Here is a 13,971-nt window from a genome sequence, read left to right as displayed (position 1 = left end):
TGTTTTCTTGGTGGTGTAAGGGGGATTCCCATATGTGTGCTTTTAGAGGTCAGCCATCCTTTTTTCTTAGAAAGCCTCATCTGCTTCAGCCAAGAGGCACTTTAGCCACAGAACACCTTAATGTACTTTCTTTCTTCCCTTAAAAATTAATATTTATTGCTTGATTTGTTTTAGTTGAGGTTTCATTTTCTCTCTGAAAAATACCTACAACATTCCTCCTAACAAGAGACTGTGAAAAATTTCAGCTTTGGTGTTATGCAATAATATACAGATAATCTGCTGTGATTAACAGCACGTGAGCCCAGTTCAAGCTACAGAAACAACTTTTATATCAAGCAACAAGGTATGCCCTAATCCATACATGGCTGGAAATACAGAACCTAAGATCGTGTTTGTGGCTGTCTGCATTTCATTTTGTTCTGTTGCATGTAGACTCAGACTAGCCATTGACCAGAGTAACCTGTTAATCCTTTACCTTTACTCTTCTCTGGCATGTTTATTCCTCTCTGGAATGATTCCACAGGGTCAGTGATTGTATTCAGCATTGATTTCAATTAGTTTAGGAGGCCTTCAAAAAGGACATATATTTGAATTCAGCATACCAGGAAATCATCATTAGATGATCAGATTGGCAGCATAGGCTGTGCCTTTAATTTGTAAATTCACCACTCTGCATTGCAGCTATGCACTTAAAATCTGGAATATTCAGAATATGTGTTAGGCTATTGATCTGGAAACTTAACAATTATGTGATCTTTTTCACACTTATCTTGTGCTTGGGTCTTACAGTTGTCTGTGTATTCAAAGTCCATGCAAACAGTGCACTGACTAGATCAAATTTAAAAACTTAGGTGCAGTCAGCTTGTGTGAAGATTATGCATGACACTGGCTGTTTAAGAAGTCTTGTCTTCTTTAATATTGTAATATGAAAAAATGTTCTAGTGCATTTAGATGTGAGCTAGCTTGTAGCTAACACATCTGATTAAGCAGTGAAATCAGTTTTGTTTGCACATCTTGACAACGACTGACAAAGTGAGCATACAAAGCATATCTCTAAAGTCTGTAAGCTGAGAATGTTTTAGGAAAGCAAGCATCTGAAATATACCCTAAAATGTCTGACAGCACATTCTCTAGAATTTCTGCTTAAATGAATCACTAAGATGCTTGAGAGCACACTCAGCATTTTCATAATCCTTTACTGGGAATAGGTACCTATTCTGTCGGCTCTGATGGTTCTTCAAGTGAAAAATTCTCTGTCTATACCTTTCATATGTTCTTTCATGATGTCAAAAGTTAAAATATATTCTTGAAGAAAAATGGTACCATGTATGCACCAATTGTACACTAAGGAACAGTGAGCAATCACTACATCCACTATTTTTCATAATCTGCAGGATGTAAAATAGTAAAGCATGAAAATATTTTTATTTTTCTTTCCTGGTAGATGTCCGTAGAAGAACTATTTATGAGTACCACAGGGTGGAGCTACAAATGTCAAAGATTACCAATCTCTCAGCTGTTGAAATGATACCTCTCCCAAGTAAGTAAGACATAATATGGCTAGGAGCCAGATCTGGGAATGGTCCCCCTCCCAGCAATACACACACAATTTTAAGTATTTTATCTGTGGCCTTGGGATCATGGACAGATTCATTTATGCTCTCTCAGATTTATTCCCAGGCGGATGATGCATTATCCAGTGCATCCTTGTGTATTTCAAGCTAGTTTATAGGTATATAGCTCCCAGTAGGTTTTGAATGAAATTTGTGCCAATTTTTTTTTTTTTTGAAAGAATTATCATATTGCCTTCAAATTTGTTTCCTCAAGAAAAAAAAAAGAACAGTTTTCTTGCTTGCAAGACAAACACAAATTCTTCTGTGTGTTGTGCACCACATTGTGAAGGAATATCCCCAAACACATTTTGCAGTTCATCTGCCTCTTCTATCCAAGGTAAAACTACATTGTTTAGAAATATCTGGTTTCATGGAAACAACTATTTTACTTTCTTCTAGTCCAATTATAGTGCTTGCACACTTTTCTGCCAGTCATCTTACCTGCTTACACCTAAATGTTAGCAACGCCAAGGAACACTGGAGCCAGGGAAGAAAGGGACTTAAGGAAATACTTAATGTTAAGCAAAAAGATAAAAAAATATTAGCAGTTAAACTGAATGACTAGATGTGGAAGTGGGAATATGTTTACAAATTGAACACAAATTATATCCTTTAAATAAAATGTACCTTTGTGTATATAGTCGTGCAATGCATTGTAGTAGGCTGGGTTTACTGTCTTATTTTGGACATATGTGAACCTGTTGAATTAGTAAATATATATTATCTGAAGACTATCCTTCTCTTGTGCTTTTTATGAGATTTATTTGCAAGATTAATTTAATAATTTGTGTTTATTTATCTATGTTCCAGCTTGCCTCCAGTTTACCAGCTGTGGTCCCTGTGTCACTGCCCAGATTGGTTTCAACTGCAGCTGGTGCAGTAAACTGCAAAGGTAAAGAAAAGGATATTTCTTCTTTGTGTGGATGTGCAGCTGTGCTCAAAGGATATCAAAAACATTGCCTGTAGGTTATTCAGCACAAAGGGTTATTATGTTTAGGTCTTATATACATACTTTCACATGAACATAAACCTCAGTTGCAATCACTAGCAACACATCACAGAATGTTAGGGGTTGGAAGAGAATTCTGGAGATCATCAAGTCCAAACCCCCTGCCAGAGCAGGACCATCTAGTCGAGGGCAGGTCACACAGGAACACATCCAGACGGGTCTTAAAAGTCTCCAAGGAAGGAGACCCCACAACCTCCCTGGGGAGCCTGTTCCAGTGCTCTGGAACCCTTACAGTAAAGAAGTTCTTCCTCATGTTGAGGGGGATCTTCCTGTGCTCCAGCTTGTATCCATTGCCCCTTGTCCTGTCGCAGGGTACGAGTGAAAAGAGGTTGCCCCTTACTTCTTGAAAAACCAGCCCTCATATATTTATATGCATTAATTAGATTCCCTCCCCCCCCCCCCCCCCTTCGTTTTCTTCCCCTCAAACAACCCAAGCCTTTCCTCCTAAGGCAGGTGTTCCAATCCCTCAGTCATCCTCATAGCCCTCTGCTGGACTTGTTCAAGTAGATCTCTGTCCCTTTTGAAATGGGGAGCCCAGAACTGGACACAACACTCCAGATGAGGTCTCACCAGGGCAGAGTAGAGGGGCAGGAGGACCTCCCTTGTTCTGCTGGACACACTTTTCTTAATGCACCCCAGGAGACCATTGGTCTTCCTGGCCACAAGGGCACACTGCTGTCCCATGGACAACTTGTTATCCACCAGAACTCCAAGGTCCCTCTCCAGGGAGCTGCTCTCTAGCAGATCTCCTCCTAACCTGGACTGGTGCATTTTATTACTCCTGCCCAGGTGAAGGACTCTGCACTCATACTTGTTGAACCTCATTAGGTTCCCCTTTGCCCAGATCTCCAGTCTGTCCTAATCTCACTGATTGGCCACACAGCCTTCAGGTGTATCAGCCAAACCTCCCAGTTTTGTGCCATCAGCAAACTTGCTGAGAAGACACTATATCGTCATCAAAGGCATTAATGAAGATGTTGAACAGAATCACATCATTTTCCCATTACATGTCAGCAAAGAAATGAGATAAGAATTGTCAAAACAGTTGGTTTTGGAGTCAATGTCTTGTTCCTGTTTCTTTAACCCTATTTTAAAATCCTTTTCAAGGAGAATAAGAAGTAGAAATCATAATAAAATATTTTCTTCCTATATCCCTGGCTTCATCAAAAATAGTTTAACCACATGGAGATGTGGGGTGGTAAGGTAACTATAAAGACATACTTGTTCTCTTAACAGTAGGAAGATCAATACATGCAAAGAGTTGGAGTCGGTTTGCTTTTCACCTCCCATTATATTTATTGTGGTCACAGGTGGCTACGTCCTCAGCCTCTCACTGTCACATTGACAAGGACAAAGTCAGTAGTAGGGGCATTTTAGACTGTGGAGCAGCTGGAGCACACCCAGCAAAATGGAAATGCAGCTGTAGCTTTTCCAGAAATGTCTTTACCCACTCACCGTCATTGCTCTTCCTAGCAAAAATTTAATTAACACCAGTTCTTTGACACAAAATATACTATCGTAATGGATATTTGCAAACATGAACAGATCTTGATTGCTTTAGCCAATTTATTGTTTTCAAGCATTTCTTGATTCTCCTTCCATTAATAAGTGCTGTAGCACTGTGTTTCTGTTGGCTTTGGTTAGAGAAAAGCCTGTTGCTTTGTGGACAGTGTTCTCATTTCTGTTTGGATAAACTCAGTTTTATGGTACAGTTCAGACCTCTTATGAAGAACAGGCAAACCTTGAGATCATTTGTGTTTTTCTGTAATTTCTGAAGAACTGAGATCTGGAACTGCTAGAAAATCTGTTTTGCTCACTGAGACACAAATTCACTGTGAAGAGCTAAAAGAATTGTATCTTTAACCTTTAGCAGGAAGCAACACCAGGCATGTAGTCGTACTGTGTTCCCTCCCATGTATTTAGATGAATTTGTGGCTGCCTCTTCACAACTGGCAAGGTATAATTTACTGCTGAAAAACATACAGTCTCAACACACCTATTTCTATTCCATTAAATTTTGGATTAAAAATCTCTTGATTTTTATTTTGCCTATGAAGATCACTGCAATCAAAGATGAACCTGCTATGAGGCAGTCCTGTACTGTTCCACAAAACAGCTGGCTCCATGCTGCAGCAGATAGACTGAACAGTTTTATTGCTGTTAATTAGCCTATTACTTACAGTACTAAGATGGTAATTTCATGCGGACTGTTTGGACATTATTTGACTAGCAGCAAAAGCAGGAACTGTGGAGTCAATTCCTTAGAAAAAGATGGTCCCGGAAAAGTGAACCCAGATTATGCCTCTACGTGGCAATTTCAGCAGTTTAAAAAAAACCAAAAACATGCCATCTAATTTGTATCTATAAAGATGAGTGATATTTAGCCAAGTTTAAGCAAATGGAGAAATGTGTATAGAATCATAGAGGAGTTCAGAATGGAAGGACCCACTGGAGGCCATCTAGTCTAACCTGTTCAAAGCAGGGCCAGCTGTGAGATCAGATCAGACCAGTTTGTTCATGACTTTGTTCATCTGAGTCCTGAAAACCTCTGAGTCTATGGTCCAGTCCCCTGAACATCTTAATTTTATACTAGATTTTACACCTTTTTTTTTTTTTTAACTGTTATTTTCTCTGGAAATACAGCTTTGGTAATGTCTGCTTCAGGCCCCATTGCCTTTCTTGCGTACTCTCCTCCAGCTTCTGAAATGAGCAGCCTATTTCAACTAGTTCAGTTCCACAGAGAAACAGATATGATATAATAAGTGGATACATATTTTGTGAAAAGAGGCAACTTGTTGTCCAAAGTGTGAAGACTGAGCATTTGTTTCATTAGGGTTCATTACACTGCTAGATCATCATGATCAGGACTTATTCCTGTCTCAGCTTTGACAATTTTCTGTCCTGTACCAGTTCTGAATACTTTCACCTGCCTTCGATAAAGAAGCACTTGCTCAACAAGAAAACCTAACTGTCTTGGTTAAAAATAATAATGGATGGAAAGTTGTGAGTGCTTTACTCATAGTTCTCCAACTTTTTCTGTGTGTCAGTGCTTTTCAGTCACCAGCCTTATAAATCAGCCTAGACTTTTGCCTCCTGTTGTGGTAGACATTGCTCAGAAAAACAAGGACATAGCATTACTTGAAATATTAACATAGATGTTTCAAAAGTGTCTAGAGTACAAAGAAAATTAATAATTCCAGTCCACATTCAAATGAGTGCTCATAGGGGTTTTTGAAGTAAGCGGAAGCAAATGCTTAACAGTAATGCCTGAGTAGTGCATCTGGGTTGCAAAGCTGACTGCACACACTGATCTGGGAGGTAAGAAATGAAAAGCTGTCCATCTTGGCTGTAGGCAAGGCCTACGGTGGGAGAGGAGTTAGCCTTTGGTGCAAAAGCCTGAGGAAGGCTTTGAACTTGATAGTGACAGGTTTCTAGTGTGGCAGTAATCTACTGAGTGATCTAATGCTCTGATTTCTGCAGCAGGAGAATGCCTATTTGGCAGTGAGGAGAATGTTAAGGAGCAAAGAGGATCAGATATATCTATGACAGTGATGTCAGTAGAGCCACAGTAGCACTTTGGTTCCTTAAAGTGAGATCTCCCAGAACAGACTGACTTCCATGTGGATATAACAAGCAAATGTGTCCAGCAGGAAACAAAACTCTATACCAATTCTACAGCCCTTTTCCCCCACAAGTTATGACTCTATTTAGCCAGAACAGCATTACTACCATTAACAGCATGTTGTAGGTTTGTTTTTTTTTTTTTTTACACAAAATTTAAACCACATATTAAATCATTCACACAACAAAGTATAATTGTTGGAAAAACAAAATTTGTATGACACTTTGTATAAAAAACCTGCAGCTGTACAAGGAAAACTGACCAGCAGAGCCATTGCAGAATTGCTGTACTCCCCCATGTGGGCAATCTGTGCTGGAATGAAAATAACTTTATTCTACAGCAGTGGGTTGTTTCCTACCTGTAACTTCAGCCCAGCTGCTGTGCAAACTCTGCAGTCTGTGGAGAGGCAGATTCTTCTTGCAGATGATTCAGGGAAAATTTTCTATTCCTGTTACTGTCTACATGCTTAAATTGGTTTCCCTTTTCATAAGGGATCATCAAACTATCCACTCTGAAATAAAATGTGATATATGTCATACAGTTTGATCACGACTAATGCAAAGGCATATAATTTTCTTTTGACCTCAGCAGATGGAGGATCCTCCTAGGTTTTTATTTTTTTAAACCACATATGTTCCATAACTGTGCCATAGGAAACTAACTATAAACATGTAAGCTAAGGTGGTATTATACTTTTCTCCTACACAAGCATCTATGTCTATAAAATGCCAGAAGCACTGAACATCTGTCTCACAGTAATCATCTGTGACTGAAACTTGGATTATTTGCTCTTCGTTATCTCTGACTTCCCAGCATGTAAAAACTGGGAGAGCTAATTATTAGATCTGTTTTTCAGAATCATGAAAAGATGATACAATGTTTATATGCTCTAGGCACTTGGTATAGCCTGCATGTTAGAGATGTAATTTTCTAGGAAAGTTTTTGGAAGCTTTAAGGCAAATTTGTTGATTTTTTATAGGTTCAATTTGTCCAACTTGCTCACATTACTGAAATAGTGAGTTCCCTTGGAAATATTTGAAGTTAATTGCACAAGAAATAAATTGTGCTTATTAACTTTAAAAGACTTGACACTGAAATAGAGTGGAAATATGATACTTAAATGATCAAGGAATTTTTGAATGCAATCTTTATAGAAAGTTTTGAAAAGGTTTGAAAATAATTTTGTTCAGATTATATTGGTGTTTTTGTTTTGATGAACTTCAGGAAAGTCTCAGACTTCAGCAGCAAAGTAATACTGATACTTCAGTGAGTTCAGAAATAAGAAGACAAAGAACATTCGCACTCTTGCAATCTGTGCATGGTGGATACTTAGGTTCTGAATGTGTCTCATGCTTCAGTGCATTAATACAGGACGAAACCGTCTCCCAATCCTTGCAGTATCCCTCAGGTTTAGCACAGTACTATCATTTCAATCCTGGAGATAGGGGACTGAAGGACGAAGGGGAAGAGCTGCAAATAATTTAGAGGATAGTTTCATTCAGCTGTCACTGTTGGTAGCTGTATTCAAATTTTAAATCCTCAAAACTGACTGCCTTATGCCAAGGGCACCGTAAAGCCTAATGGCTAGATATATAAGGCCATTTTGCTGTCTGACTCACTTAGGTTTTCAAGGGAAGTTATGCAGAATAGGAGATCAGCACTATAAGTTCCTTTTCATCAAAAGCTGGATTTAAGTATCTAAGGAAAAAAAAGGTCTCTGGGGCTCAAATTTTGTCTGAGGAAATACTTAAGAGCTGCCTGAATCTAGGGCAGGGCTCAGCAGTGTAGTTGGTGAGCCCCATGAAGCTCCTCTTCCTGCTAGCTGTGATGCTTCCCTTTACACAACAACAGTCTCACAATGATCAGAGAACTCCCTGAGGCACAGGAGTTAAGTGAGGGTTCTCTGAACCCAAGTCACTCTTGAAGGGTGTCCCATTAGATGTCAAGGTGTTTAAGCTTGAGCATTGAAACTTATACCCCTTGCATGGCTCCAGCTCAGAGCAACTTCACCACCCTTAGGCAATGGCTTCCTGGAGACTCAGGGTCAGCTTCTGCCACTGCTGTCCAGTCAGCCCGGCTTGTATCTTTTCCAGGTCTGCAAGGGAAGAGAGATTCAGCTTTGGGAGTCCTAGTTTACAAAAGTTCATGGTCGTAGTAAGTGCATAAATGCACTTTTATACTTAAGAGTCTCTTTTTCCCAGGCTACATATTGAATATTAAAGGGACCTCTGGAGATCATCAAGTCCAACCCCTCTGCCAGAGCAGGACCATCAGTCAGGTCACACAGGAACTCATCCAGACGGGTCTTAAAAGTCTCCAAGGAAGGAGACTCCACAACCTCCCTGGGGAGCCTGTTCCAGTGCTCTGGAACCCTCACAGTAAAGAAGTTCTTCCTCATGTTAAGGTGGAACTTCCTGTGCTCCAGCTTGTATCCGTTGCCCCATGTCCCGTCACAGGGCATAAGTGAAAAGAGGTTGCCCCTTCCTTCCTGACACCCAGCCCTCGTATATTTATACACATCAATTAGATCCCCCCCTAAGTCTTCTCTTCTCCTGACTACAAAGCCCCAGGTCTCTCAGCCTCTTCTCATACGGCAGGTGTTCCAGGCAGGCATTGACTCAGAGAAATCAAAGTCCCAATTTGAAAAGTGCTTTGGAACAAGCTGCACAAATTCCCATGTTGGACTTTCTTTTTCTAGTTATGAGTCAGGATTCTCCATGCACTCTAGGCGCTTATTCTACCTACATGTGTGCACACACCTCCCAAAGCTTCTTGTACTCTTAAAACAGTCCTGAGCTAAAAAGATTAAAGAATCCCATTTGTGATAAATTTCACATAGATGCTTACTCCCATATGCCAGCAACCACTCTAGTAGTGTAAATGAAAGAGTTATGGTGGGTTTTTATTAAATGTCTTCTCAGCAATGCAAAAAATAAGAAATGTCTGTGAATAGTAGCAGTAATGTGATTTAAGTCTTGATACTTCTAATCTTTTATTACGATAATCCTTGTTCCCATCTAAGCAGGTAATAAAGGAACAAGTTATTTTACATTCCATGCTGATTAGATGGGAAGTAGGAAAGGGAAAATCTTTAGGCACTTGCAGTTCTTAAGAGAAGACTTTATAGTTGAAAGCTGAACTGACAGTTTTCTATGGTGCCCTTATGGTAATTGACAAAAAAAAGGTTGCCTATTATTATTATTGTCTTCTGAACGTCTGGACAAGCTTGAAATATGTTGTTTGTTTATTCTTTCTTTCAGAAGACATAGGAAACGTGTTTAGTTAACTTTGAAATCTGAGTTTTTCTGGAAATTTTTAATATCAGGAAGAGGAACAGGGTTAGGTTTTTTGTTCATTTGTTGTTCTGTATATCCCATCTGATGAAACTTAGTTTCATAAAAACTGTTGTGGTATAAATAAGTCCTATGTAATCTGAAATATTTATCACCTGAGCAAAGCACCACCCATAAAGAATTATAAAAGAGCCCACAAAAACAAATATCATACTGACTACATCAACCCCCCACTTACAAAGCAAAATAATTAAACCTAAACAAGAAACAGCAGGTCTTCTTCCATACACAAATTATTGTACCTACATTTCCCTCATCTTTCATTCAATAGCTAGCAGCATTACAAAAGTTGTAGATTCCATTACAGAGCAGAGAAAGGCAACGAATGAGATCAGCACCAAAAGTACTCAAAAGCTGAAAGTGCAGATACATTAGCTTAACTATACAAAGAACATGTAGTGGACATCTCTTGTTATGACATACTTTGGTAAATCTTGAAATCTAGTTTTTAACTTGGACTTTATAAATGCACTCAAAAGCTCTGGAAGTTCTTATGTAAAGAAATTACAATGAAGGCATAGAACTGAAGTTACTGATGGTCTAAAGTGAAGTAACAAGCTTGGGCATTGTAGTGCAAGGTTGTAAAACACTTGTACAGTGAGGAAGGAAGTTCTATCTTGTGAGTCTGAAAATATTTTTATGCCTGTCCTTACATAAATAGCCAACCATTTGTAGAGTTCAATTTTTATTCATAAAAGCATAGAATACTTTGGCTTGGAAAGGACTTTAAAGGTCTAGTTCAACACCCCTGTGGTAAGCAGGGCCATCGTTAACTAGATCAGGTTGTTCAGAGCCCCAACCAACCTGACCTGGAATGCTTTGAGGGATGGGGCATCTACCACCTCTCTGGGCAACCTCTTCCACTGTTTTACCAACCTCACTGTAAAAAATTTCTTCCCTAAATCTACCCTCTTTTAGTCTAAAGCCATGTCCTGTTGACCTTTTGCAACCAGCCCTGCTGAAGAGACATTGAACCATTGACACTATCCTCTGGATACGACCAGACAACCAATTCCTCATCCACCAAATCCATCTCTTTCAAGTTTAGAGAGAGGTATGTTCTGTGGGACCAAGTCAAAGGCTCTACAGAAGTCCAGAGAGATGACATCCATAGCTCTTCCCTTGTCCATTGATGTAGTCAATCTGTCATAGAAGTCCAGTAGATTTGCTTCAAATGCTTACTTTTAAACACTTCCTGGTTTTATCCATTTTCCTTGGCTATTTGCTTTAGGGATGTTACATATTTCAATTACAAATTAGAAGATGGAAGAGTTTCCAATTTATACTCATACTGCTTTTATCCCAACACTATTTAACAGACAGTAATGTTCTGCTATTTGTTCTGTTATTACAAAATTTTCCATAGTATCTTAGCCATTGAATTACAAAATAAAGAAATTTGATGCATTCATATGGAATAAGTAATCCACCAGAGGGAGCATATATAATCCAATCAGTGTAATAGATTCATATAAAAATAATGAGGAAAATCTCATTTTCAATGCTTTGGAAGGGCTAGAGGTTTAAAATATAGTGTGTTCTGTACAATATATTCCTTTTTATCAAAGTGTATAACAATGAATTTGCTAATTGTACTGCCACTTCAGACAAAGCAAAAGCAATGGGCCCAGATTCCACCAGTCTGTAGAATTTGTGTTCCACTAAGGCAGTTCTTTTAGCTGGAGTGGTTTTACATGAAAAGATGGTAGAGTCCTAACACCTGGGTCTTAACAAGAAGATTGTTGAATTAGGCCAAGTTTACCCTATGATATATGAAAAGTTATGTCAGTACTATTTTTTTACCTGACATAGTTTCTTTGCCAATTATGGAGCAATCATACTGAAAATCTGAGAAGCAGAAATTCTGGTCCTCTGTCAGAGTTTGCTCTGATTAAAATGCACTATATTTTTCTTCTGTGTTAAAAGTTGTGTTGAGACAGCAATTGATCATTTTAATCAAGTGCAACAAATGCATCAAGAATGAATGTTTAAATTTGTCAGCACTGATATAATACTGATAAGAATGATACAATAACTAGATCCATACTTTATTGAGCAGAAAATTGCTTCACACCCAAGTTCTTCAAATCCTTTCCAAGATGCTCACTCTTAATTTGACAAGCTAATTTGAACCTATGAATTGCCAAAAACTGTTAGGAAATTAGTATTCAATAATTGAGAATTTTGTATGCATAGCAAGCCTAACGAGAGTAAAGCAAGAAAAGAAAATGGCAGAGAAATGCTTGATGAACAAAGCACTTTCTCAAACCAGAGTGAGTCCAGTGATGATATTGTTTGATGAAAGAAGCTTCACAAGATCATAGTAATAGATATTCTCAAGTGGGACGGCGGTTCTGTTCAGAAGACAGTGTAAGCTTCAGTGAGCCTGAAGGTACATTTAGAAATACATGATGGTACATATCAGTAAAATGTGTGTAACAGTACATTCAAAAGTGCTGTTATGGAACACAGGTGATCCAGGGCTCTTAACATGTTTTTATTGAAAGATAGCCTGCTGCTGGATGAACTAAGTTTTCACTGAGATTGATACATGGATAAATAGCAGATAAATAGCCTTTCTACATTTTTTTTATATATTTGTTGAATTTGTTAGTGACTGGATCCTGTGGAATTACTGTGGAATTTCTGTAATTCCTTTTGAGTGCAGATTGTCTAGAACAATTCCTATGATTAATACAAATAAACCTAAAAAATTTAGTCTTGGAACAGAACTCTAGTGAAGGTGCAATAGCTCTTGGAGGCACAGGACATGTCAGAGCAAGACTAACCAATTCACTAATACAGTGTGGGACCCGCTGGAGTAGACTCATCCCCTTCCATGGTTCAAAGCTGATACATTAAAATGAACACATACCTCCTGAGAGCTATGTGAAATACCTTTTCTGGGCAAATACTGAACTTTATCCTGCACTAGTAGAACTTTGTCTTATAAGCTTCATTCCTCGAGTTTCCTTTCTCCACGCTTTCTTCCACAGTGTTCTTCCATCTGCTCACTGATGTCCTTAGTAGCCCCAACCTAGAGAGTAAAATTCTCCTTATCCTACCATTAGTAGATCTGATATCTACACAACTGAATTTGAATGCTGCTTTCATACAGAAACTAGCCAGTTTTCTTACAGCTGCAGGATTAGTCACACACTTTTACACTTTTATGCCTTGCTTTGTTTTCTGGAATAACTCAGAAGAGCATGAGGACAACAGTTACACTCATAACCAATGCAGATTTTTAAGAAATGCAAGGCTGGGTTAAAAAATTATTTCTAAAAAATGGGCAGAAGATCGCTACAGTTCTCATTACTCTGAAATCCTTATCTTTCTGTTGAAATATTTTCTGTGAAATCCTGGACCTGATGACTGGGAAGCATTTTGAGGTTTCTTAATCTATATATATCTCATATAAACCACCACTGTTGATTTAAACTACATCACTCACACTACTTGTATATTTGTGTTTCTTATCATATTATTTGCCTTTCAAAATTTGAGATTGGTTTCACTAGCTATTGATTCCCTTGCTAGAGACTTTTTGAGCTTAGAAACTCTGTTATCCACTCTGTAGGTTTCTGTGGTATCCAATTTTACAGCACAATTTGGACAAGACATAGGTATTACAGTCAATACAAAAAAGGAAAACTGCCTGGACTGTTTTAAGCCCTTAATGCAAAGTCTGTCTCATGTAGGTCTATTAAATATATCACATTCCTAAGGTGCTTTATTATAAATGCAGGAAATAGTAATCAAAGATACAGAGCACAGTTAAGGACTTAAATCCCATTGAGAGGAGGGAAGGTAGACATCCATCCATTATTTATACCTTTAAGAATATTTACTTTTGCCTATTAATTTGGAAGGAAGATCACAAAATCTGTGTTTAATTTCCATGTGTAATTTCACAGATGCACCTAAGATACTATTAAACAAGTAGGTAGTACAGCTCTTTTGTGCAGAGACCCTTGCAATTCAAACTTTTTATTCTTCAGTAAGATAAAATCCCAGCCAGTCACTGATGAACCATTTATATCTAACACTGAAACTTCTGTGCCAGCCATAAACCTTTCAAATCTCAACAGAGTTGACTTCAGACTTAATTCCACATTGCTTGTTTATCCTCAGTGCTATAGCCATAATAGTGGCTATTGCCTTGCTCTATTAAAAAGACATTCACTCCATGATTAACGGTCGTTTGCTGGTGGAACTGCACCACATTGAGTCACACAGCAGCTCCAAGTGCTTTTTTGTTTGGTTTCATTTTTATTTGTTCATTTGTTACCTTGGTAGCTAGCACCAGAAAGTTTGGGTTCAAACCTGTCCCTGTTTCACTGATGAAAGGTATCACCTGCCTGTCAAATGACC

At 38.4% G+C, this 13,971-nt stretch overlaps 1 protein-coding gene across 1 annotated transcript in view; it reads left to right on the top strand.

Annotated features, from left to right (window-relative positions):
- PLXDC2 (plexin domain containing 2) overlaps positions 1-13,971 on the top strand; it is a gene marked incomplete at both ends in the record, with an annotated part of 121,560 nt that overhangs the window by 92,954 nt on the left and 14,635 nt on the right. Inside the window, 2 exons of the mRNA XM_008945080.1 lie at positions 1,445-1,540; positions 2,424-2,505. Of these exons, the coding sequence (XP_008943328.1) occupies positions 1,445-1,540; positions 2,424-2,505 (178 nt within the window). The remainder of the gene's footprint in view (positions 1-1,444; positions 1,541-2,423; positions 2,506-13,971) is intronic.

This window comes from Merops nubicus, unplaced genomic scaffold, assembly GCF_000691845.1.
Source record: "Merops nubicus isolate BGI_N331 unplaced genomic scaffold, ASM69184v1 scaffold3838, whole genome shotgun sequence".
NCBI classification, from domain to species: Eukaryota; Metazoa; Chordata; class Aves; order Coraciiformes; family Meropidae; genus Merops; species Merops nubicus.
Note: the sequence above shows the minus strand (reverse complement) of the source record. Positions and strands in the feature narration are given on the sequence as shown.